Below are 26,218 nucleotides of genomic sequence, written 5' to 3'. Positions count from 1 at the left end.
GGCTTCATGTTTGCAACTATTTTGATGAATGATTTGTAGCGAAACTAGTTGGATTTTTCTGTAGCTGGAGCGCCATACCATGAGAGAATACTCATGATCCCAGCTGTCTCAATGGAGTCAGGGGAAGAAATACAGCCGGAAAATACCTCAGCTGCCCGTTGTATGTTCTTGGACTTCTGGTACATTTTGACAAAACCCACTTTACTTTTGCGATACGCTGCAGATGTTGTATCACAGCCTGTGAATTCATGTAAAAATAGCAGATGGGTAATGTCCTTAATTTTCAACTCCTGCTGTAGCTGTACCTCTTCCAGGTTTTACCAGGAGAATGTCATGTTCAGTTGGAGATTTGGCTACCAAGAGAACAGCCAAGTCGATGTCATCTCCAATAATGGCTACAGAGGAATTTTGCAATTTATTGATAGCTGTCATTACAATATCATCATCAGCATCACCTGAAGATTGAAGTGTATTTATCCCATTTTTCTTCAGCTTCACTATCAGTAGGTTTTATCAGCTGACTCTTATTATGAAAATTGGAAAGAAAATCCTCTTGTTTGACCTTGATTTCACTTTCCAAACTGACACTGATGTCCACACATCTCCTGAGTCAATATCGTCGACTCTGTTCCGCTGATTTCGTTCTATCTGATGTGTCAGTGTACCCATCAAAAACCACTGTACAACCTCTCCCACGATAATAGGTCTTCAGAAATCTAATGTAACTATCACAAATGGTTGATACAGTTGTATCTTTTTGCCAAACAACTTTGTGGACCACGAATCCCCCATCAACAACTAATTCAAAGGTAGTTAAATCAACATCATTATCAATTTGCTTAAACAGTGTGTATAGCGCTGACTTTCTGCACATCCTCATTCCACTTTCATTGAAGAATGCCAAGGGATAGGGAGCCAGTTCATATTGCATATATATTGCAAAAATCCTAGTCTGATTTCTTGGTAATGTAAATTGGCTGAAAAAGCAAGAATGGATCCATGACAACTTTTTCATTGTCAATCTGGATTGTCGAATTCATTGAGGAAAGAGGAAGTGCACTATCTTTCCGTGACAGTTTAATATTTGTGAATGGCAAGTTTTCAATTTTTGCCATTGCTCGTTTGCCAATTGTAACTGCATCATGACATAATATTGTATCATTTCCCACGACTCCTGTTGCTATTGACATGATTTTCTCGGTTCTTAGAAAAGGAGGGTGTTATCAAACCATTGCGTAAGCTTTCCAATGTCACTTGCATCTCGACTATGGCGAGCCTCTCCAAAATCTTTGTGCTGCTCACTTGATGAAAACAAAACACCACAAAATTCTTTGAGTGAAGCACATATGTCTTGAGTTGCAGTCATCCCAATTACCCATTTACTGAGAGCACTATCTGTCATACCTCTACCATGGGTCATGCCACCTCTGCTTGAGAATTATCGCATCAAGGTTTACTCGATGGTCATATCTGACCACATGCCTGACCAGAACTGGTCATTCCTTCTCATAGTGAAGTAGCCTTTGTTCACGAACTTGTGTCAATCGGGTAGAGAGGCTTTCCATATCCTGTACATATAAGTGGCAAGACTTGGCATATGGAAAGTGTCCAGAAGCATGAAAATAGGGTATCATTCGTTTACAACAGTTCAGGTGTGCAAGGAAATATCCAGACCTCTCTGCATGGATAAACTCCTTTATCAAATTCACCATTTTGAGGTATTGGATCCATAGCATCGCAGTGGGTCCATTGTTTCTGATACTGTCCATCGCTTCTCCAAATTTGATAGCCACTGATTCGAGTAATTTGTCTTGGTTCAAAAAATTCAGTGAGGGAGGCTCGGAGAGAAAATCTGATGTAAGGGTGCTGATGCATGTCTGCTCTTCCTCCGAGAGTTCCACTTGGTCTAATATAATGTTTGACAAGGTATTTTCAATGAGAAAATGACCCCGCACTGCTCTGGCAAATGCGTGCCCATTCAGTATTTTTTCCACTGATAATGGAGCATATATAGTGGATAAAGCTTCTTTCAAACCAGCTCCCATCATGAGGTATCCTACACACCCTAAAAATGACAATAGCAGATGAAATCCGCCGAGACGTACAACACAACTTGACAGCTCAGAGAGTGATGTATCCGTGGCAGCTGCCACAATATCCCTGCCTTTCCAATATAGAGGTTGATCAAAAGTAACGAATATATGTTTTTGATCGGTTTCGTCACACAACTTGTGTGCATAGTGCAGTGCTGTAAAAACTGTGTCATATTCCGATGGACGAGCATTTATAAAAGGAAGATTAGTCACTCGAGTCTTTTCACTTGGTTTTCCTCTTGTAATACAATGCATGTACCCCTTCCATTCTGGAACTGCAATACCTTGCTTTTTGGCAACCAACCATAGGATGTTATGTGGTGCAGGATGTGGTGGCTCTTCTGGTGTATCAATGGGCGCCACAGTCACATTTTGTAGACCTCCTTTCATCGCGGTGTATGTTTCTAGTGGAATAATTCCGAGTTTCCCAGTTTCAGCAGACAAAGGCATCGTGTTCAATCTTGGTATTTCTGAACCTTTTTCAATATGGTTCGATGGAGTGACACATTTGATCTCACCCATAGCATGGAAGGTATTAAGCCCATCTATTGTGCAAACATTGAAATCCACATTATCAAAAACAAGTTGGTTGAATGCAGCTGGCTTGTAGGTTAGCTGAGCATGGGCAATCGAAGATAATTCTAATTTTTGTGCTTCGTAGTATGATGAGCTGAAACCTAGACTTGCTAGAAGAATCAATTAAGTTCTTTGAGGCATATTTCCTGTGTAGCAGAAGGGAAATTCCTGTCAGTATTGGTGACAAGAAAGTACGAGGTCTGACAACTGATGTAATGGCATGTCCAATAGAAACACATGTTTTCCTTGATTCCTCAGTTTTCTTTGTTTTTTTTTAACATAACCTCCTCAAGAAACATTTGGAGGGATTGGTGGAGAGAATCTGCATCCTTCAAGAAGTTATATTTTGGTGGGTAAGTGTTATAATTGAACACTTCACTCTGAATGTCTTGCCTTATTATCTTAGCAGCTTTTCGGACGAATCTGAGTCGCTCTGCTTGCTCATTGTTTTCCTTGTTATCATACCAAGTGTTGGTAAGCAATCTGTACCCAGTGTATCTAAAACAAATTACTCGTACTTTAAATCTGTTGGATCCTGCAGTCACGATTATGCGATCTTTAAACCTCTTCAACAGTTCTGTTTTGATAGTTCTTCACTCAGGTTTCCTCCCAGTAATAGCACCCATAATTTCGTTTACAGTGAATTGACAGTCACTATTCCCCTCCAGTAAGTCACTAACCTGTTCCATTGCATGTGAAACATAGTCTTCATAAGTGGATGTTGAGGGTTTCTGGTATAATGGCCTCACAAAGTCCAACCGACATTCATCATCATACACAGCCTCTTCTGCAACTAAATCATTCACAGAGGAAAGACGACCCATCACTTCATCTCCCCATTGATCACGTCTAGCTCGAGCAGCATCCATACTCGTTACTTGTATGTCAGTTTTGTTGCATCCTTTTGTGATATTAGTAACTGAAAATATCTTCCTACGTCTCTCCTTGGGCTTATTTTGCTCACCCTCAGCACTTTCAGCACAAAAGAAACATTTTGTTTTGAAATAGAATTTGAATTGTTTGGACCTCAAAGTCGCAGGCTCAGGTGGTTCTGATGATGCTGAAAGTAACTGTCTCTTTAAATGAGCCTTGATTGATTGCGGTCTTGTGTAATTTTTTCGACATTTAGTATGAATGAGAAGAGTGTCCAAACTTTCTAAAAATGAGCTATTGCCATCTCCCCTTTCTCTACTTGCTTTAACGAGTGATAATAATCCTTTTTTGTCACTTTGGAAACACTATAACCCCGTTCATCGTTTCATCACACACAAAACACTGAGTAGCCATTGTGCTCACTACACTGTCAACATTTGCGTATATTAAAAAAACACACATAAAACATACCCACATTACAGACACAAACACTTTCTGTACAATGCTCGACGAACGTTTGAAGTGAACTAAAGATAAAAAAGAGACGTGAGTAGGAAACTCCACCCCCCTCCACACAGCCTTCGTTTCTCGTAGGACTTCCACAATGTTAACCCTTTCCCGGGCGTGAAGTACCAGCGACTGTCATGTTATTTTTTTGAATTACTATCAGTCCATGTAAATATTTTCTTTGTATTATTATTAATAATAATAATTTAAAAACTATTATTATAAAAAAATTGTGTTTCATTTGTAGTTACCATATTTCCATTGTTGAAGTGTTATTTATCAAGATAGAAAATTACAGCAGTTAAAATGATTCATTGGCAAAATTGTATATCAAATTAAAGGTAATTAAACGCTCTCCAAATTCATTTCTAATATTTTTTCTGAGAAATGATCGGTGGAGGCACTAGAAGCAAATGCTTGACTAAAAGAGTGAGATAAAAATGATTTTATCGAAAATTATCAGTTTTAAATAACGTATATCTCGAAAACCGTTGGGAATTCAACAAGTATGTACAGAAAACATTTTATAGGAAATTTTATTATCTATCATTTTTGTTTGGATCATTTGTCTCTACAGTTCACCGCTTCTGAGATATAAGCGAAAAACCAATAAAAGGGCCCTATTGAACATTATGACTGTTTATACAGCTAATATTAAAATGGTTAATAAGTTCTGTAATAAATTACATATTGTCCATAATTACTAGAGGTCGGCGGGTACCCGTCTTTCCGGGTATTTTTCGGGTAGTTAAATTACCCGTGGCTCGGGTCGGTAACTTTTTATACCCGAAAATTTTCGGGTCGGACGTCTAATAAAGAAAAAAAAAATCTTGGTTAACTTGCCGTTGCAGTGTTCTGCTGCCACGGGAAATGACCTGCCGTGTCTATATATAATGCTGAACACACAATATATTTGCTCAAATAAAAAAAAAATACCGTGGGTACTTTTAAGTCTAGATAAAATTAGCTAGTAGGCCTAAAAACATCGTGAAAAACGTAACGTTTATAGTCGGCAATGAACATTTTAAATCGCAAAATATACATATTTTATAACATGGAAAGTTATTTCTAAACATGTAATAATTTAAGTCTAGCTGTGTAAAAGTCCTAGTAATTATAGCAGCAGACAATCTAAAATGCACGAGGGAAAAACGTAAACTCACGAATGTATAAACGTGACAGGAATGTCGGGAATATTACGTGGCTGCTTGTCTGATACTGTTTTTACATGCTTTATATTAGCTTCACCTGTATGTTTGTTTGTCTGTCCGTCTGTAACTCTTTCGACTAAGAGTGAGTGGCTCATCACTGTAAAATGTCCCACCAATTTCAATACGTTCGTTAGCCGAGCGGTCTATGGCGCGCGACTTCTGTGACGTCAGCTTTCGGATTCAGCGATTGTGGGTTCTACTCCCGGCCACGCCGAAAAATTTTTTTTTCCCGGTAAATTCTATGATTATATCTATACATCTAACTGTAAATGATTCGGAGAGACTTTACCATTTCTTTGTGACGTTGCAACTCCAAATAGTTATCTCAGATGGTAATAGGTAGTGTCGGTAACTCATTTCCCTATGATAATTATACATAAATATAGTTTAAAAAACTAAAAAAACATGCTTTTAAAGAATATCAAACTAAAAAGTTAAAAATAAATATTGTTTAAAAAACTAAAGAAACATGTTTTTAAAGATTATCAAACTAAAAAGTAAAAAATAATTTTAAAATTTAATTTATGACAATAGTATATAAGCAATACTAGTATAAATGAGAAAAAAGCATGGGGCGCTTAATATACAAAAAATATGGCACAAAGCGCCTCAAGCTTTTTTCTCATTTATGCTAGTATTGCTTATATACTATTGTCATAAATTAAATTTTAAAATTATTTTTTACTTTTTAGTTTGATAATCTTTAAAAGCATGTTTCTTTAGTTTTTTAAACTATATTTATTTTTTATGTCACAACTTAGCCGAAAAATACTGGTACGAGACATAAACTTCACAAGATAAAATGAGCGGAGTCTTGGTAACTGTTTTATACGTATTTTATAATTTCGGAAGTATTGTACAGTTGACGCATATTTTTTATACTAACCATTTATTTCTGGGGATCATAAATAATTAATTATTGGTATCAAGATATCAAGATGAACGTAAACTTGAACACGTCACGGCAGCAAGAAAACTGGTGCGTATTCCAATAAACTGGTATTAGAACTGGACATAACTGGTACACGGGAGGTGGAGCTTATATTTTTTTCCGCTAAGCTCGCATCTATTGGCTGGCTGCTGATGGAAGGTCACGAGTCTGGGCGGAGCGTACTGCGCATGCGCAGCTCAGAGAACAGAGAGAGCCAGCCGGCGGCCACGCCGCGCCGTAGCAACAGCTGATCAGTACAATGACCTTTCTCCGCGCACGGCGCGCTATTGACGGTAATTTACATCGATTTTCCGCCCCTTTTTTTTTAAAATTTTTAATATTTTTAGTGTGGCGTAATGCGTATGTCTAAAGTAGCCCGTATTTGTTCTGAACGCTGCAGGATGCGACTGTATTTTAATTACCTAACTTTAACGTTCTTACAATTTTTCATATTCAATTTTTTTTTTTCGAAAATCTGTACGTACGACCGAGGTGTACGTACGAACCGGGGGGCCGTACGAGCGAGGTTTTACTGTAATGCTGATTTGAACACGTTTTTAAATGCTAAACTAATGTTTTAACATTTTAACTACAATAAGCCGTTTTCCAAGCATCGCCAAAACAGCAAATCATTATTTGGGAATACCTGCCACAGAAGTATGCAGTGAGCGTGTGTTCTCAAGTGCTAGCAATGTTGTGACACACAGGCGGGAACGGCTGTTAGCAGAACATGTAGAAGAACTGGGTTTTTTTTTGCATCAAAATCAAAAATTAGGCTAAGTAAAAAATTGATAGGGTTGTTTTTTATTTGAATTGCAAAAAAAAATTCATGTTGAGCAATGCTTATTTTGTAATTTGATGTAATGTTTTAACTTATATTTATTAATTTTTTAAAGTGTATTTAAGATACAGTGAAAACATTTTGCAATAACAATTTCCAGTTTCATCAGGTATGTCAGAAAGACAATACCCGACCCGACCCGACCCCGAATTTTTTGTGCAATTATCCGACCCGACCCGGCTTAAAAATCCACTACCCGAAGACCTCTAATAATTACATATGTTAAAAATAAGTTTGTAACATTATTTCTATCAAAATACACAAGAAAAAGAATTGCAAAACCATGGCTAGGATGATCAAATATTTTATTACAAACTCAGAAATATATAATTTTTTTTATGTTCATAGTAGCTACAAATGTGCGTGAACGTAATGCTATGGAAACCCATTCGAGGTATTTTAGTTTGTGTCTGTGTCAGCAGTGGTCTTCCTTTGGCATCATGCGTGCGGCAGGCCATGATGAATAGAAAAAAATTGATCCTAATTTGGAATTTTGAAAAATTTAATTTTATATTTTGATACATAAAATTAAAAATTTAAAACTATATGCACAATTGCTGAGGTTTCTTTTTGTGGGAGAAAAATTTTCAGATTCATAGAGGCGATAAATAATGTGCTATCATGTTCCAAACAATATAGTGTTTATTAACTTTTGATGGTAATAAAGAGGCAGCTTAAGAGAGAACTGCTGGTTATAGCCACAATGCTTGATTTTAACATAGCAAATTTTTTTTGGGTTATGTTTTAGGTTGTTGATATTTTGGAGCCAAAAATTTTTATATCAGCCAAAGAGAATCATGTTTCCCGTACTTCACAATAATGTTACGATTTTTAATGTGGGAAAAAAGTTTTTCAGAAAGAGAGGGGAGGGAATGTTAGTTTCTTAGTCGATGTAATGTAAAAGTACTGGGATCTGTATTGATTTTTAAATCTTAATTGCCACAATCAACTTCTCTGTAATCTGTAGCGTAAAACATGAACTCTAACAAAGGGGGGCGGAACAATATTGTTCAGTTATTTATACACTTGAAAAGAAAAAAAAATATTGAAAGCTTGAATGCTTGTACAATATGCAGCATTAGGCAGCGAGGGTAACTACTTTGTGCCACACAGTTCGTCCCCTCTTCTTGTGTGTCACGTGACACCGTCATGTCAGAGGGTGGGTACCTCAAGTCGTCCATTTACATTTTACAGGAGCTGCAACATTAACCTTTACCCAACCACTAGATTTTAAAACAAAACAAAAAAAAATACATACTTTTAATAGTTTTAGTTATAAAAAATAATCCATAATTCCTTAATTTCTTATCTTATAAAAATGTTTTAAAATTATTTTTTTAAAGAAAGAAATGTTGATCAAAAAATTAATAGAGGCATTAATTTTGTTGTTTATTACATTATGGTAAAATGACAAACAGCCATAAGATGTAAATAAATTACAAACTTGATTTAGACACACAGACCTGTTGTCAAATGGCTCTAAGAACTTGCTTAATACATGCACCAATTCACTACTTTCTTCATTGAATACAATGCTATCGACATAACATATTAACATTTACTATTCTGCACACTTTAACAGGTGTGCACAAAACTGAATACGTATATTGTTTGCATGCTACATATGCATTTAAGATATCACCCCAAAAAAAACTAAATTTACAATCATTGGTTAATTAAGCATGATGAATGTCATACTAAAACTTACCTTAGACAGAGATGTTATTTCCTTAAGTGCTTCTTCCACTTTTGATATCAGAAGGTTTTTAAGTCCAGTTTCTTCTTTCACCATCTCTTTTAAAAGCAACTGTCAAAAATTTAATAATATAATATTACAAACTGAAATCAAATAACACTAAAACAATAGCATTCAATACTAACAAAACATTTTAGTTAGTTTATTCTTTCTGGTTATAACTGGTTACAAAACTGTTTTGAAAAGTTAGGAAATGACACTAAATATTCAAATTATTACTTGAAACATACATAGAACTGATTTCCAAAATAACATACAAAATCATATATACTTGCATCAAATGTAATATATGAAATATTTTCTTGTTAATGATAATGAAATACAGCAGAAGTTTTAAATCATATTTTTTTACAAACATTTATAAAGGGACTACTTTGCTTTATCAATGGGAGCCAAGAGTCATCATCAGTAGCTATATTCTTAGCTGTGCACAAACTTACCTTAACATGATTCACAACTACACCACGCCTGTGCTTACATGTTCCCTCGTCGAAGCCACAATCCGTCCAAATTTGATGCAGTTCTTCATAGCAGTCACCAACACACCTACTTACTTCATCCTGGTGTTCCCACCTGAATCAATAAAACAAATTATTAAATCTAGTATATATTTATTGGCAAACCCAAACTCTAGAATATCTAACAAGCTTACAAACAAGACTATTTTTTAAGGGGAGCGCCTACCCGGGGCCATACATGGTGTCAGAAACAACCACACATTTTATGAACTTGAAGATATCAGAGTGGTATCTTGACGTGGCCGGGGGTTGTTGTTCGGATGTTAGGCGGTAATTTAATGGGCGCCACCACGTGTAGGGGCACGTGGACCTGGCAAGACTCCGATCCCAGGGCGTGACGTCGCCCGTGTGGAGACGTGACTCGTTTCCCCCTAATACTGCCTATGTAATAACCAGACCTATAGCCCGCTCTCAGCGTCGGGCACGCTTTAATCCCTACCGTGGGCTCTTAAGGCGTCCCACACGCCCCTAGGTACTCGGGTAACACACACGTGGCCAATCACAACACAAGGTACGGATCCGGGTTTTTATTGGCCCTGCATACACATAGACACGATAACTCCTTACACACTCCTAGTCTCGTCGTTTAACAGTCAAAAGCCTTACGGCGCAATAGGCTTAGGTGAGGCCGGCCACCACGTGGCCGTGCTAGAATTTTCGCGAAGGTTTCAAGTCCCGTTACCGGAGTTAACAGCTATTAATCAAACAGTCGGCTCCCAAGGTAGGCCCCGGGGATATACGAAAATGTTTTAGATTACTTACGAGTCGACAGAATTACCGGATCAGATGAATATCAAAGTTGAAGTCCCCGGAGTGCGGCGTGCTTCCTACCTCGGTGAGCGCTAGAGATCGACTGGGGCGAGCAATGGCCGTCGGGGTGGCTAGACAATGACGCAGCGCGCCAAACGGAGGGTACCGTTATTCGGGCCGTATTGCGCCGAGGCTTACTCAAGAAAACCCTAAAAGCTATTCTTTAATTTCTTACATATAATTATAAAATATAAGAATTACATTAGAAATTTATTATACAGTTCTAAATAAAAGATGAAGATCGGTTTTGCATTATGGCCTCGGCAAGTCTACGTCTCTGGCGACCTGCAGGATATTTCATCAATACACTTAAAATTTACGTTAATTATTGAAATGACAAATATTATAAAAATAACAGGGGTGAAAAAGAAAAGTGAATTACAAACATCCAATTACTAATAATTTAGGGGCACGAAGCACTGATTCTACTGCGCCCTCTTCCTGTGGTTCGCGGCGCTCTCACACGCACACACACACATGTCGGCGGGAGATTCAAACGCCAGGGAAGGAGTGGAGTGGTGGGGTGTGATGGCATATCGAGCTGGGCGTAGCCCCGGACGATGTCAATCTGTTTACGAAAATAATTTAAGATTACGCTGAAAGTGGATGATTAGGTCTGCTTTTGTATTTAGATTTTTAACTGTATTGTTACAATAGTGAAAATGGCTAAAAACGCTTGATTTCACAATGATTTTTAGGCATGAAACAGCTGGTACAAAATCTTGAAAGCACTAAAGGGACTTGCAAAAACACTTTTCTTCACTTCTCTGCCAAATATGGTTACTGCTCAAATCGATACTGCGCTAGAAGCACCATCAAGCATCGCTCTTACCATCCTGCCTCACTAAAACAAATGCATCCTGTTAACTAAGGCTTTAACATCTTGCAGACAATGAAGTCAATAGACATTACACATGACAATACAGAACAGGGATGTTCGTGAAGGAATGCACCATGCCCCATCCAATCATTGCCTGAAGTGAGTTCAGGAAACCACAGGGACTCGAACCCGGGTCCTTTGAAATATGAGTCTAGTGTCTTACACTGCACCACCTTGCTCCATGACCAGGTCTGTTCCGACAAAGAGCAGCAACCTGAAAGAACATCACTCCAGCCTTGTAACAACAGGTAACGAATTATCTTATTTGTGACACAATCGAAGAACCACAAGCTATAGTACCATCTTGAAAACTCATAGGTAATGATCAGACTAATTAAAAATGGTTTAAAACTTTTAAACACCACAAATATATCTAACAAATCTAACAATAGTTTCTCTTAAAATCTACAGCAACATTAATTCTTGGTGACTTTAACACTACTAATATTGATTGGCTAAACAAATCTATATTAATATTCTGAATTATTCCTCTAAATCCAAATCCGGAGATGGAAGGAGGAAATGACAAAATCGAGGAGGAGCCACGGAGGTCATCAATTAGCCTTGCAAACAGTTCCAGAATATCCTCATAGAGCGCACTGTCGTAGCTGGGTGCTGCTGTCAATCAAGCAGGATTAGCTGCTGCCACTGTGTCTGGCTAGAGCGGTTGGGGTTGAGTTGGGCCGTTGTGAAGAGCAAAACAGGAAGGAGGGGAGGGGGGGGGACGATCTCGTCCTGTGACGTAACTGGGATGCGTAAGGCGCAAGGAGTGTGTATGCGCGTCCGCTATTTCTGATCGTCAGTTGCTAGCGCGTGCAGTACATGCTCACGTGCATCAAAAAATCTGCCAAACTCAACTCGCCATAAATAAAAAACTATTTAGTCAAACAACGTCCAAATTTGTCAGTATAATTGTGAACTGTTTTGCCAACAATAATATCCGTTAATCTTCTTAATGTAAATAATTTCATTTAAATATATATAATAAACCTAAGAGGCCTTAAAAAACTTAACCGTGACTTGATGTATCTGATTTTTCATTTCGAAGTATTTTAAATAAAGAAAAGAGAATTTTTTCTGCATGCATAATATTGCTAAATTTATAGAAATAAAAATTGTATAAGTTTCAACATCTGTTCCAAAATGCTGTAATTTAAAACAAAAATATTGTTGAACACATTTTATAGTTAGGTATTTTGTTGCAGCCAATTTGGATAGAATTTCAAAGAAAATATACATGTTATATGGCACGTCATCTCCAAAACGAAGATGCAAATTTTGTAATTTGGTTTCAATTTGTATAATATTAATATATGTCTTCCAGGTAACGTAAAACACCTAACAACATTTGAATCGTTAAGTGCAGAATGTAAGTAAGCCACTTTATGCATTAACTTTTTCAAAGTGAATAACATATTTTCCAATTAAATTTGTTTTTATTGTGTTTATCATTATGCATTAGGAAACATCTATTTAAAAAAAAGTCAAAAGATATATTTCGAAGATAATATATTAAAAGTTTGTATTGATATTACCTTTTGAAACATATTAATTTGGAATTGGTAACTTGTTGACACTGGATGATTCATCTATGTTACTATCTCGTGTGCATCTGTAAATAGATATAAAATATCCATTTCAACAAAGCCTACAGGCGTACGTAGATTTCAAAGTGGAAGTGATTTGAAGATTTTTACAAACTCCTGGATCATTTTAAAAACTTAATGTACATAACATCCTATTATAGATATTTTACCAATATTTAAAAATGTCCGACAAAACATTTTCTTGCATTCCAGACAGCGAAACTATTTTTAATGCTTTTTTCTCAACTCAATGCATTCAGCATTTAATGTCTAAACGAATTTAATATTATACCTACTAAGAAGTTATGTAATTGTTTTCAACCTTCAAACACTACTTTTCATCCTTGCCACTAATACGTGGTCGTACAAAAATATCCTTTGGACAAAGGTTTAAGGTAATATTAAAAAAAGTAACAAAAATAAAATTTGATTAAATTGATTCTTATTAAGATAAGGTATTTTTTTTTTACAATACCAACTTCTGTTTTAATTGTTCTTTTTATCAACAATTATTTCAGCTTAATGTTTTAGGAAAAGTTTCTAAAATTTTATAAAAAATTTTGTTAAAAAACTAATAACATTTTTAGATTTCTATTTTTTTTATTCCCACCCCATGCAGTAATAGTTTGTAACATAAAATTTACTTAGGAAAATATTTGCAACACTAAAAATGTGAATATAAACAAAAATTAATTCCATAGAGTACATGATAATGAGTTTTTAGTTATTCTCATATTCCATAGCAAAGTTTTCAAAATCCCTTGCAGCAATGGTTTGTATTATCAAGAATTTCTTAGACAAAATGTTTTGGATGAATATTATAATATTTAAGCACAGTTTGAACAAATTTTATGGTATGCCTAAGAAGGGAACTGTAAATTTTTTAATTATACCACTCTTTTTTCAGTCCCTTGCAGCAATTTTTGTGTAATCAAAAATTTTTCTACACATAAGTTTAAGATTAGAATTATTAAATTAATAAAAAAATCGTACGGATCCGAAGTTGTGCCCTTGCTATGATTTTTTTTCCTTCTCCAACTCTTGTTTTTTTAACCCCTTGCAATATTGGCTCGTCTCGTAAAAAATAATTTTAGTCAAAAGTTTAGATAAAAATTATGAGTTTTACAAAAAATTTGAACTGATTTGAGAGTATTTCTTCTAAGGGAGTAGTGGTTTTTTATAACTAACCCATATTTATATAACCCCTTTAAAAACAGTTCATCTAATCAAAAAATGTTTTAGACTAAATTTTTATATCAAAATTAAAAGATTAACAAAAAATTTGAACGGATTTGGTAGTGTTTCTACAAAGGGCGTTTTATGAATTATTTTTAATAATTCACCCTTATTTTTGACCCCTTTCAGAAAACATTTCTCTAATCCAAAAATGTTTTAGACAAACGTTTTAGATAAAAATAATAACAATAATACAAATATTGCATAGATCCGAAGTTGTGCCTACATTGGGAGCTATGATTTTTTTATTGTCCTCAAACCTTTGTTTTATCAACCCTCTGCAGTTATGGTTGGTCATATAAAAAAATAGCTAAGACCAAAATTCATTGCATTACTTGTACAAATTTTAAGCCGTTCAAACGAATATGATATTTCTCATATTATTGGAGTTATAGTGATTTTTCGGGTTTTCGAAAAACCTTCCCCAATTCTACCACTTTGGACAGATATTGTCTATTAACGAACTTGATCGAGATTTTCCACTTTCAGAATTTATTTATCAGTTTAGAAGTGATTGGTAAAAAATTGCGGCAGTTATCGTGTCCACAAATTGTATTTGAGGTCTATGGACCATGAAACGAAAAACTATATAAAAATTTCCCATAATTCGCACCGTGGGTTCGGCTACAAAAGGAAGTATTTACTTGAAATTTACCTAATAACAATCATGTCAGTAGTAATAAATATGCTGTGAAAGAAATTTCGTGAAAAGTTGCGTATAGAATTAGGATTAAAAGTAATGCGTACTACATAAAATATAAAAATTCATTCTAAAGGTAAAATTGTTTATTCGTCTAGCTCTGCAAATTATGTGTAAACAGTTTTGGGGGAGCATTGTTTATATCCTATTTTAAATAATAATATTACTCAAAATAAATTATTAAAATTTTACGTTTGTTTCGTTTTCCATGAAATCTTAAAACATCAACAAATGTGCATTTTAAAAAAGAAGGGGAGTAAAGTATTTTCAGTACATAGTTGTAAGTTTGTATTGTAAAAGTAAATACGCAAGGAAGACATTTTAACTGAATCTGTTTGTAAACACCAAACTGAATTTTTCTTATGTGTGGTTGGCCTGAAATTGGTGAAGAAACATGTTAAGCAAAGATGTAACTTGTTGGATCACATATTGTAGAACCAAATGTATTGTTATCATTAGTTTTGCATGGATTTAACACAAAATTACATAAATTAAAAATGATGTATTTGTTAAGAAACATAACAAGTATGCTGACAATATTTTAGTGTTCTCGTCGTATTGTTTTAAATGGAAAATTACCATGTTAGGTTTAGCCATTGTTTTCATTTAAAATCATAATTTTTCAGAGTACACCATCGTGCCAGTTATCAAATGTAACATATTGACATAGTTTGACATAGTCTGTAGTCTTGAAAACGAAATACGTTAAACAAATTTTCTGGGCATAAAATTTCATAAACTGTAATTCAATTTCTGTGTTATAATAAGCACATGATAAAGAAAGATAAAAAAATGCAAAGGTCTCGTTGCGACCTCAGCTTATCATCCTCAATTAAAGTAGTAAAGTAACATACCAAAATTTGGTGTGTAAATGAATGCATTTTTGTTGTCAATTCCATTTGATTTTTTCTAGTGTTTTAGTTGCAGTGCAAATCGAAAACAAAACATCATTATTTCAATAGTCAGTCTGCTAGCAAAAACCTCCCAATTGTAAATATATGTGGTAAAATTATGATAATGTATTAACACAAATAATACAAATAATTTGTAACAAAACGTAGAATTAATGATGTGGTAGTTAAATTGCGTGAATGAGCCTATGGTGAACCTAGCATCCAACCAAATAGTGGTCAGTACACACTTCAAACTTTCTTGTACGAAAATGTGTACCCTTCAATATTTTGAATGCATATTAGGAAGTTGTGTTTGAACCAGTTGGAGTTTATTCGCTCAATATTAATTGTTTAGGCATAAGGGAAAATAATGAAGGCAAAAATGGAAAGAGGACTACGTATTATTTTAGCGACATGATGCAAAACAGGCACTATTTCTTCGAAAGGCGATCCGAGATTTTTTGCATTTGGACGTTGCCGGGGATCTCCCGTTTCCCCCGCCCTTCTCATTCCGTCGTTTCTGCATCCTTCAGGGCATGCAGATGACAACGGGCACCCAGTTACAAGTCTGCCCTCAGGGTATAAGACTCGTGTACCCTACTCATAAAATTTTTATTTATTCATCCACTTAGACATTATTATTTTCAAATTACTTTGTTCTCCGAAAGTTATTTCGTATAACAACATTTGCGTGTATTCATAAACTGTTCGTTTACATTCGACTTGTATAAGAAATATAAGAAAAAATATAACTGTCACTGTCCTGCACTAGCTAGTAAACAAGTCCTTGTATGTTAGACACTAATATGCTCTGTGACCACTCGCACAACAAACGCTCCCTACAAGCCCAAGCAGGTATTATACAAGAAAGATGCCTGTGTGAACTAAACTGTGTACTTTTGCTGTTTACATCGTTTCACATTTAATCGTCCCTGTGGCAAGTTATATCATAGATTTGCGAATATAAAATAGGTACTACGTTTAGTTTTTAAAATTACTTTTACGAGATGTAAAGAAGTAGGCCTACACTCATTCATGGGATAGACTATATACCATTTGAAGCCAAAAGCTTGTAACGGCATGAGTTTGTGTGTGTGTGTGTGTATATATATATATATATAATTACAAACATTCCGTTTATATTGTAATGCAAAGGTAGAACTAACATAAATAAACCAAATATATACTACCACTTACGCAAGTTAATTAAACAATAAATTCAACTCTAATTTTTATGAGTGTTGTTGATAACGTTCCAACGATCACAATATGTGATAACCTGTGATCACGTTAACAGTGTCTCTTCTCTTACACACATTTATATATTGTCTTCGCAAACCCAACGTCTTTCAGAAATGATAAAAACTTTACGTCCATTATAGAACGCACAGAGCGGCATATTAATATTAACTAGGAGTGATAACGGACAAAATCTAATATGCCATGTTCCTGGCAGCGTAGTGGCTCTAGATTGTTACGTATTCAACTATATGCCCTCACTACTGACCTACACGGTATACCTACCCACTCTTTGTACCATGGCTGTTACCCTGATGATGGAGATTACAATTTCTGGTGAAAGAGTAGCAAGATTAACAACATTAACAATGCTTTAATCTTTAAGTTGAGTCACTTCAATACATTACATAAACAGCATTGTAATAATATAATTTTATCATGTCACGAAGATTAAAAAATGTAAGAACTAGTGGAAAGCTAGCTTTTTTGAACTGAAATAACATTGGTAAGCAAGCATTTTAAGAACTTTTGTCTAACTTCCCTTACATAATTCTCCATGATGCTTTCAAATGCTTGTTTCAGAAAAGTTTTAATTTACAATACAGTACTGTGCAGACTTAAATTCAGTCAGACATCTCGGTCTGTTTTAATTTGCACACTACCGTTATCATATTAATGAACGGCCACACAGAACTATGAAAGCATCCTTTGCAGTCAGTGCTGCAAGTGATTGGTCAAGTAGACTGTGAGTTCTGCATATGTATTTAAATCTAATTTTGTCAACTTATTGAAGGGAGGTGAATTATTTTATTGTGACAGTGAATAAGTGCAATGTTGCAAGTATAAGTTCAAGGCAAGGAAATGGTAAACACTGCATCAAAACACAATCATAATAACACAAAATGGTTAATCGGGACACGGCTAAGCTTCGAGGCGGGGCTAATAGTACAATATCAACCAACTTAGCAGCTTGGTACGCTGTTAATCATATGTAACATTGATAATATTTACTCAGTCACTGAACTACTTATTAGTGCTACATTCCTTTAGTCATGAACTATTTATTGGTTGCCGCAAAAATAAAAGTTCCGACAAAATGTATTTTCCTCAATATAACAACTGTAATGCAAAGGGGCCGATTTATAATTATGCTGCTTTTCAAAAATGTTCTGTGGTTATATCATTTCTTGAAAACTCATGCCAGTTTTGCGCATCTGGCGAGACAGCTACAGGAATACGGAATTGTATGATCGATGCTATAGGACTTATTATAACAAAGCGTGGGCGAACCGAGCATTCAGACTAATACTATGGACAACACAATGACGACTGCACTAACAAACACAGCAGTTTTTCAATGACGGTAGTTGCGACGTTTCGGGAACTGACATCTGTTTCCGCCATCAGGCACAAACAGACTGTTTGTGCCTGATGTCATTTAAATACTTCTGTGTTCGTTAGTGCTGTTGTCGTTGCGTTGTTCACAGAATTTTTTATTTTCATCGTTGTGTTTGTGTGTTTGCTGCGTTGTCCAGTTTTTTTGTCTGCTTGCATCCAATCTGTCTCAATATAGGTATGTCTACTATGTTCGTCTGTGTTTAATACATTTTTTTTGACTAAGTTCGTTTCACGGAATTCTTGTGCTGTCTAGTTTTTTTGAGGTTAAATATTTGGTCTGTGATGTTTTCGTCGTATTGTCCATATTTATTTTAATTTTCCTTGCTGGTTCAGACAGTGTTCGAATACATCTGACTGTCTTGTTTTTCTTTGGAAATTATTTTTTCTGTTTTTAATATTTTATTTATTTATTTGGTTTTCGGAGGTTTTTACATGACTAACAGTTCAAAACATAAATGGCGTATGTCCAAAATAATTCACTAAATCGTGGTTGTTATAGTAGTATTACAACCAGGCACTATAAGACACTCACATCCGCGCTTATTGTATATTGTAAATTTTATGCTATTGTAAAAAAAAAGTTTTTATTTTGTACTTCCTTGGGGGAAGAATGTAAGGAAACCAAAAAGAGCAGCCAGTGACGAATGTACAAGCACAAGAGGAAATTAACAAAGTTTAACGACCCAGGCTACTGCCGTCCCCACTTGTTAAACTGTTTGATTGACGATTATGCTGTCTTATATTCAGTACTATTGTTGGGTTTCCTGGCTTGATTTAAATAGTATCTATTTATCTCTTTCAATAAGTATCTATGTGTTTGCCATATGTTTTATGATAATAATTTAAATTGTTTCATGCTTTTTAGGTGTTTTTGATGATTCTCTTGCTAGGTATTATTTTTACCCGATTGTGTATTTAAGTATTTTTTTGTTGTTTTTGCTTTGTTCGTAAATGCATTCTACAGTAATTTTTTTTTCTTTTTGCCATGATTCTTTGAGCTGATGTAATAGTTTGCCAGTTGTATAATAATTAGAGAGAGACAGATTTCGGTAACCATGAGAAAAGACGGTAAATATTTACTTGGGCGGTATTTCCGAAAAAAAATGTTAAAAATCCGAAAATACCTTTATTTTATGCTCTTCAACTTCCTCTTTTCATTAAAATCGGTGGAGATTAGAAATTCCAAATACTTTAGGAGATATCGAATTTTTTAATTTCTTCATATGTAGTTGAGCGGTATTTGCGAAAAAAAATGTTAAAAATCCGAAAATACCTTTATTATATGCTCTTAAAATTCCTCTTTTCATTGAAAGCGGCGGAGATTAGAAATTCCAAATACTTTAGGAGATATCGAATTTTTAAATTTCAGCACAAAACCAGCGCATTCCTGTGGCGTGCGTGGACCATTGTTTCTTGTTTACGTACAAGTATCTATTTTTTTTTATTGGATAATGATGTCACGTGATTGTTTGTGATAGGCCAGAATTCAAATGAACTAATACGTGATTATTTAGTTCAATTATTGTTTAAAACGGTGTTTAATTACCGCCTCCAACTTAGGTGAGTTTTTAACGTTTCTAATTTTAAAGTCTTATTTGTTATTTTGATATTGTTGCGCAAGTAATAAGTAACAAAAAAATTTACGTGAGTTGTTACTGTACATCCTTTGTTACGGGTTTGTTAGGTAAGGTCAGTTACATTATAAATAATTTAAAATTAATTCACATTATTTTTAATATCACCATAGTTTGAAAGTATTTATAATGTAACTGACCTGACCTAATCGACCATTTTAGTTTACTGTTCACCCTTTGTACGGGTTTGTTTGGTCAGGTCAGTTACATTATAAATATTTTAAAACTAAACAGCCATTAAAATTAATTCACAAAATAATTTTTAATGTCGGCTTAGTTTGAAAGTATTAATAATGTAACTGACCTGACCTAATCAACCATTTTATTAATTACGCATTCACGATTCACGTATTCACGAACACACGGCAAAATAACAAAAATGGCGCCGCTCGAATGGTTCCACAGGTCTTGTATTGCAAAATTAAAAAATTCGATATCTCCTAAAGTATTTGGAATTTCTTATCTCCGCCGCTTTTAATGAAAAGAGGAAGTTGAAGAGCATATGATAAAGGTATTTTGGGATTTTTAACATTTATTTTCGGAAATACCGCTCAACTACATATGATGAAATTTAAAAATTCGATATCTCCTAAAGTATTTGGAATTTCTTACCTCCGCCACTTTTAATGAAAAGAGGAAGTTGAAGAGCATAAAATAAAGGTATTTTCGGATTTTTAACATTTTTTTTCGGAAATACCGCCCAAGTAAATATTTACCGAAAAGACTGAAGTTAGTCAGAGTGCTGTTGCCGTTGCCATGCGCCATGATTGGCTGATATTTTCCATGTATTTTTGTGATGGGAAAATCGGCAGATGTCCTATCCCAGGAGAGACTGTAATTTTATCACGTTATTGCAACAACCAATTAGAAAAGATTTTTTTTTTCTTGTTGTAATTTTTACAGGAAAAGCCATTTTATATGGGTTAGGAAATTTATATACTGCTATGTTTTTGGGATTGGGTAGTGAGGCCATACACCTGCCCCTTCCTTTGAGAGGCACAAAATTGTGTGTAGCCTTGTCAGTGTTTGTAAGTACCAAGAGGACGTGTGTTGGGCATAACTCAATAATATTTTGATGAGAGCAAATAAAGAATTTCATGGCTGTGATCCAGGCACTACTATGTCTATAATAAACCTTTTTCGTGTTTAGAAACTTTCAACTAGAATTTTTTGATCACAGTCATCTGTATTAGCCCAAAAAATGATCAAGTAAACTTTGACTTTGTCCTGAAGACTGGCTCCTTCAGTTTGTACCATGTATTGCAAGCAATCACGGAATTTACTTGAAAAATTTGTAGCTTGCCTTAGTCTGTTTGTATAAACATAAACAGATATCATCGTGTTTATGGTTAAAGACGTTATTTTAGAATCCATATTTTAACATTTCGTTTCTTTTTAATTCTTCGCACAGCTAACATCAGGAGTATTTTTCTGTCCCTCACTGACATATCTTTATCTTGTTTCCTTGTAACTATAATAAACTACTCTTTGTTTTACCAATCAACTTAACCTTACTTCGTATCGCAGATTAAATGTTTTTTTGCACTTCAACTGTCAATTATAAATAAAAGAGCCCACTTTGTTTTTAGCGCATTCTATAATGTATTTTAATTGAAATATTTAGCTTGGCACGATTTGCGAAGGCCAAATTGTAAATCGTCGGGTTATTTTTGTCGTTGGTATTGTGACCCTACGCTTTTAAATCTGTCGTGCTGAGATGCTGCACGACAGTTTGTCGGGCCTGTCGTGTCGGACCCGTCGAGGCATTGTGATTCCAGCTTTACAGTTAGCTTATGTCAATTAAGTGAAAAGAACACATACCACCACCCATTCAGAAAGATATTCATCAAAAATACTGTCAAATATTTTTAATGGTTGCTTAGGAATTACCAATTATATATTTAACTATTTTGACCTAACCAACCAATCAAATGAATTCAGTGTTTTTTATGTAGCTATACTAACTCAACCAAACGTCCACATTGTTTTGAAGTATTTTTTATGTAGCTAACCAACATAATAGGCCATTTTCACAATATAATAATTTGGTAAGAAAAAACGAAACGGAAAGTATGGTGTGTTGAGCCGTGTCATTCCGTGTGAGCTCAGCCTTATTCAACACTGAAAATTTAAATTACAATATCACATAGCAATGTTCTAAACGATTACTATTAAAATTTCAAACATATGCACTAAACGTTTGGTCTGCAATGCTTGAAAACAAAGTAAATAACATACAAGAAAAAAAAATGCATAAACAAAATAACAGGCAACGGTTATTAAAGCGAAACATCTTACCATGGATTTTCAGACATTTTTGAAACCAAAGTAATCCAAAAAATTAATTAATAACTTTGAGAGTGAGTGACTAAAATCACAATTAAAAATCATATATTGCCAAAAACAATTTAACTCTCTCACCGCCAAAAGCATAAAAACTTTTCAAACATGAACCAGTGATGCCAGGTCGTTATGTTACAAATTCCCGCATCTGATGACAAACATTCCCTTATTTCCCTCATAGGAGTGTGAAAATCCCCTCTAAAATTCCTCTCACAGAGCGTTTATGTTTTAGTGCTAAAATTATGTACCGGTATCGCCGGACACTGGTATAACACAAATATTTGGTATTGATAACTGTTAATATTATTTACAAGTTATAAATTCACCTTTTTCGTACATTAAAAAATAAACATTCACTTAATTTACACGAATAAGCTGAAGAAATAAACACGAAGATTAAATATTCAGTTAATTAACATGAGGATCACAAGAAATAAAACATGAAAGTCACAATTAACAGTATGTTTCCTGTTTCCGAAATATTTATATGTGAGTTGTTCCTGGAGGAGACTCCTCGTCATTGTCATACAATTATTTTGTGTTGTGAAGTTTGAGAAATATTTTCCGATTATTGAAGTCTAATGTTTCAGCAATTTTGTACTACATTGTATCTACCAGCATTTTTATCAATTCAGTTTTTTCATTGTCACTAAAAGAATGAGGTAGTTGTTGCCATTCTACTTTTAAAGCAGTCAAATCAACTGAAGTTTTGTATAATTCTGCAAGATTTACGATATTTGGTACAAGATCCCTCCCACTATAATGTAAAGCTACATTGGGATCAATAAATGCCAATTCCTTAAAAATTGGTTTAGCCAAAGGTAGGCGCTTTTGCATTTCTTGAGAAGCTTCGGAGTAGAAATCAAGGCACCTTTCCTAAAATCTTCAACTAAATTTGGTGGAAATGTTTTGTCGACGTTAGGGCCGTTCCCGTGGTTTGGAGTCGCTGCCCAGCTGCTCTGGCAGAGAGGGTATGTGCCACATGGCAAGGGAACTACCATAACTCGGGTGAAATAAAAGAGTTTATGACGTTAAGTTGTGTTTACTGCACACGTCACATACTGTTCATGTGCTGTCACGGCTCCCATCTGTGACAGTCCATCAGGGCGAGGCCTGGCTCCACGCACTTTGAGCGCGACACGACACTACCAGTGACCTGACTGGTGATGACACGACAGTGATGCGACTGACCGTGGTGTGAATGATGGTGATGTGGCTGGCAGTGATGTGAATGACGATGACACAAAAGACTGTGATGTGACTGCCGACGCGAATGATGGTGACACGAAAGACTGTGATGTGACTGCCAATGCGAACGATGGTGACGTGACTGACGGTGATGTGACTGATAACACAAATGATGGTGACGTGACTGACAACACGAATTATGGTGACATGACCGACGAAGATACGAATGACGTGGACGTGACAACGGTGACACGACTGACAGTGTCCGTTCGACTCTCACTTACAACTTTGCGACCGCACTCTCTCATCCCACTCTTGCGACTGCTCCAGCCACGCTCCGCGATGTCTCAGCGACCTCCCCCTTGCCGCGCGCAAATGAATCCCCCCTCTTCCCTTTGTGTGCGAGTGCGTGGAGCCCACATGGTCACAGGTGGGGAGACGCGACTCAGTCGCCCAGTAAACACATCTACAGGTACACAACAACACAAATAGATATTTACACACTCACATAATTACATAAACAAAACCCTTATGAAAAGACACATCACTGCTATGGTGGTGACTCTGCAGGGCGTTCCCCTCTATACAAAGGACGTTTGTTACACTATCGCGCACAGGCGCCGGCGCACATGCAAGCCTGAAGCATCAACGGGCAATAATGGCCTCAGCGAGCCGGAGGGACGACGTCAAATGCCCCCCCTCCTCCCCGAGGCCATTTTGCTCCCTGATGCTACGATCACACACATTTCACTATTAACACTCGGGCACTCGGACGTTCATATTGGCGTCCCATGGGCAGAAGTAAGAGTAACCCGCTGGGTGGGTACCCATGGCCAATAGTCTAGCAGATAGGAGGGAGGCCTGTGGTGATGAGTGGAACGGCGGGCTATTTCCGGAACCTGGGAATTCGAGGCGGTGTCTGGGTACATAGGTGGGGATCTGTCCCCTTCCTTCACCTCATCAAGGAGTTCAATGATGACTCCTTCCTCGGGGCCACAGGGCCCTTCAGGTGGATAACCTATGTGGTGGTGGCAACCATCCCCGTTTAACCCTTCCATTACTTCCTCGGGGAATACGATTTTATGGATGGTGTCAATGGCTGGTAACTCAGGGTCCTCTCCATCAGGGATTGGGGTCAGGGATGTGTTAATGACAGAGTTTTTGGCATCGCTGGAGTCCAGCCTGTCAGCAAGCTCATCCAGGTGGTCCATGGTGAAACCGTTGGGCTCATACCCATATGCTTGTTGGGTGGGCGTAGCTTCTTGGGAAAATACTGGAGCTTCGGGGTTTAAAGAAACCTCGCAACCCGCTGGGTTAGTATTGCCCGTGACCATTTCGTCGCCAAAGTTCGTCGGCACATGAGGTGAGTCCGATCTCCTTCCTTCCCTACTGCAGTGGTTTCTTCCAGGGTCGGTGTCTAAGGGTATCAGGTCAGAATTGGCACAACGGCCTCCCCGTGGTGTCTCTGGTTGGTCACTGGGGCTGTCCTGGTCTGTAAAACCATCCGCTGCTCCTGCAGTTGACGGCTGCTGCGGCATCGGGACCGTGGCTTGCCGCAATGCATCATGGTGTATTTTGGCCGTGCGGCCATTCGGCTGCCGCACCAGGTAAGTGGTCGTCCCCAAGCGAGCCACCACCTACCTGGACTCGGACGACTTGGGCGCGAGGCCCGCGCAAAACCCACGGCCCCTGCCCGACAGATGCTGGAGTCTTACATGCACAAACTGGCCTGGAATGATCTGCAGAGGTGGATTTAAGGACTGGGGCGTTCGATGATCCAGAAACTGAGCCAGATGCCTGCGTGCCCCAGCCCGTAGATCCTCTACCAGGAAAGGTTATTCTGTGTGAATGATGCCCAGTTCGGCTGGCAATGCCAAGTTGTGACCTTGGAGCAGCTCAGCTGGAGAATAGCCCGTGACCTTGTTCGTGCGCCAGCAGAGACACTACAAGAGGGTGAGGAGGTGAATGTCCCACTTAGTGTGGTCCTCATCAAGGCGGATACGGAGCGGGGTCTTAATGTCTTGGTTGCGGCGTTTAGTGGGATTTGATCTGGGATGATTGGTAGGGGTGGTGTGATGATGGACCCCCCACCGCCCACATGTCTTTGCCAGCCGTGACCCGCAAACTGGACTCCATTATCGGTGAGCAGCACTCGCGAATATCCATACCGTGGGAACACCTCTTGGTCCAGTAGGGCAACGATTGTTCCCGCCTTGACATTTGCGACAGCAAACGCCCCGGTCCATGGCGTGAACACATCAGTGACTACAATGATGAACCACTTTCCCCGGGAGGTGCGTGGGTAGGGGCCCATAATATCAAGGGCCACCTCGTGGAACGGGTGGTCAGGGCATCGGGGAACCTCCTGCTCCACGCCATCAGGTCGACGCGCCTTACACTGTTGGCAGCGTTGGCACTCATGCACGAACCGCTTGACATCTGCCGTGACCTCCGGCCAGTGGAACATCCTGCGGATTTCTCGCAGAGTCTGTTCAGCCCCAGGGTGCCCCGCCAGCTCATGACTATGGAAGAACAGCAGGTTGGCTGGTCGTGCAGCAGAGGGGCATGAATGCTCCAGCAGCTTCCTCTGCGAGCACCACGGGTCTGAAGCATGCCATCGAGACAACGCTGATGGGTAAATGATTGGTCGCCACACTCGGCCAGTCGGGCTCGCGTTTGTGGGTTGTCCTGCTGGGCGTCATGCACATGAGCCACCAGCTCTGTCATGGTGGCGAATGAGGTGGCCAGCTCCGGTGTGCTGGGCCCAGGCAGCGTGTACAGTAGGGCATCGTCGGGGGCCGGGTCCGAATAGTTGGTAATCGGAACTGGGGGCAGGAGGTTGTCCCACCCCTGGTCCTCGTAGACTATGGTTCTGGGGTCCGGGTGCCGGGAAAGCTCGTCAGCGACCTCATTTTCCCGGCCGGGAACATGTTCCACTGTGAAGTGGAAGCTCTGGATGGGAAGGGCCCACCGGGTGAACTTGGACTTGCCCTCCTGCACGGAAT

General features: G+C 37.4%; 1 protein-coding gene across 1 annotated transcript in view; it reads right to left on the bottom strand.

Moving 5' to 3' along the window:
• The window catches only part of LOC134527431 (protein regulator of cytokinesis 1-like), a 236,415-nt gene extending 214,264 nt beyond the window's left edge, over positions 1 to 22,151 (bottom strand). The window contains exons 1-3 of the mRNA XM_063360107.1: positions 21,981 to 22,151; positions 9,229 to 9,361; positions 8,741 to 8,839 (exon numbers count right to left, since the gene is read on the bottom strand). Coding sequence (XP_063216177.1) covers positions 8,741 to 8,839; positions 9,229 to 9,361; positions 21,981 to 21,997 — 249 coding nt within the window. The 5' untranslated portion in view covers positions 21,998 to 22,151. The remainder of the gene's footprint in view (positions 1 to 8,740; positions 8,840 to 9,228; positions 9,362 to 21,980) is intronic.
• Positions 22,152 to 26,218: the final 4,067 nt, after the last annotated feature.

This window comes from Bacillus rossius, chromosome 1 (genome assembly GCF_032445375.1).
Source record: "Bacillus rossius redtenbacheri isolate Brsri chromosome 1, Brsri_v3, whole genome shotgun sequence".
Classification (NCBI taxonomy): Eukaryota; Metazoa; Arthropoda; class Insecta; order Phasmatodea; family Bacillidae; genus Bacillus; species Bacillus rossius.
Note: the sequence above shows the minus strand (reverse complement) of the source record. Positions and strands in the feature narration are given on the sequence as shown.